The following is a 1,690-nucleotide window of genomic DNA, read 5'->3' as shown; positions in this document are numbered from 1 at the left end:
GAATTGGTTATAGAATTGTAACTGGGAACTGAACCTCAAATACAAGTTAAAAAATATTTTAAAAAGCATGAGCTCCTGCAACCAGAAGTAACAAAAAACTGCCAAAGGAACAAGAGAGGCAGCTCATGCTTTGAGACGTGAGACATGGAAGATGCAAAATAATTAAATGTGTGCATACATACATTGTTTTTTTACTCAAAAGACTTCTTAGTTTTACCATACTTTAAAAGCATGAAGTTGCTGGTTTATGTTGATGAGGACCTCTTATTTTTTAAAAAAGAAAATTAATGACTCAAAAAGACTTAATCTGAATTTAGGGACTTTGAGTTTTGCTGGTAGCACAGCTGCTAGGTTGGAGAGAACTCATTTTAAAAAATAATGATTATTGAGTAACTTGTCCTTTTAAATTGAAGCTTAGAACAGGTATGTCTATCAAAAGACAAGTCTTGCCTTATTTCTGAGATTCTAGTATATAGATTTTGTAGCTTTTCAGGGAGTTGTCTCTCAATACAGGAGAGTGAAAGGATCCATGTGCTGCTCATTGTAGGGAGCATTTCTACAAAGAAAATTGTCTTTACGTGCTGTGATTCTATATTCAATATTTATATTCAATATTTGTATCCATAAAGCATTTGATCTAAGTACAGTCCTTCATTTTAAAGTGTGGTGTTCTCATGTAACAGGAAAACTCCTCCTTAACCTGATGGACCACACAGAAGTTGTCAGAGATTTAACCTTTGCCCCCGATGGCAGCCTGATTCTTGTGTCTGCGTCCAGAGACAAAACCCTGCGAGTGTGGGACCTGAAAGATGATGGTACATGTCTGGACTTTATCTGCCCTAATACCTGAGAGAAGTATCCATGTACTCACCTCTTTTATTGCTCTAGACTCAGTTTGGTCAGAGTTGCTTAAAAACTGTATGTTCTGTTAGTCACTCACTCTGCACTCCCCTGGAATTCTTTATCTGTCTAAACCCTGGAGGCAGGTATTGGGCTGAGCTAAGAGTGCATGAAGTGACTTTTCTGAATAGGGTCCTGGGATTAGAGGCTGCATCCCAGGGGCTTTATATCTGTGTAGGATGACTCTTCAAGACGTTTGGGAAAATAATAGAAAATTTTAGAAAGGAATAACTAATTTGGAAAAGTTTTTCAATCTGAATTTTGTAATATTTAACGAATTCTTACAGCAGTGTCTTTTGTTTAGGAAACATGATGAAGGTGTTGAGAGGCCATCCGAACTGGGTGTATGGCTGTGCCTTCTCTCCAGACTCCTCCATCCTCTGTTCTGTTGGAGCTAGTAAAGCAGTATGTGTCAGAGTTTCTTGTTCCTTAATTCTCCTGAATTGTGTGTGTAATCATTTTAAATCTAAGTAACATTAAGCTTGTGCTCGGTGTCATGAACTTCTAATGTTTGATGATGATGTAAAAGTGCATGAAATTAAACTGGCAAATGGTGCATTGAGACCCTGATTTGTGAATGGAACTTGCACTGCTTTTAGTTGAAGAGGCTGTAACTGTTGAGGAATAGGTCTCCACAGGGTCATGGCATAAAACAAAGACCACTAAAGCCAGTGTTAAAAGATACTTAGATGAATGCGTAAAACTATTTTGGTTTTGATTTTGTCCTTCCTGTTTCGTGCTCAGTGAGAAAGACTTTAGAAAGTCTGAGCCAGTCAGGGCACCTCCTGCT

General features: G+C 38.0%; 1 protein-coding gene across 1 annotated transcript in view; it reads left to right on the top strand.

The window, feature by feature from the left end:
- The window catches only part of WSB1 (WD repeat and SOCS box containing 1), a 10,254-nt gene that overhangs the window by 4,179 nt on the left and 4,385 nt on the right, over positions 1–1,690 (top strand). The window contains exons 4-5 of the mRNA XM_017730872.1: positions 684–815; positions 1,205–1,305. Of these exons, the coding sequence (XP_017586361.1) occupies positions 684–815; positions 1,205–1,305 (233 nt within the window). The remainder of the gene's footprint in view (positions 1–683; positions 816–1,204; positions 1,306–1,690) is intronic.

This window comes from Corvus brachyrhynchos, unplaced genomic scaffold (assembly GCF_000691975.1).
Source record: "Corvus brachyrhynchos isolate BGI_N302 unplaced genomic scaffold, ASM69197v1 scaffold283, whole genome shotgun sequence".
Taxonomy (NCBI): domain Eukaryota; kingdom Metazoa; phylum Chordata; class Aves; order Passeriformes; family Corvidae; genus Corvus; species Corvus brachyrhynchos.
This window is presented reverse-complemented; position numbering and strand designations above follow the sequence as displayed.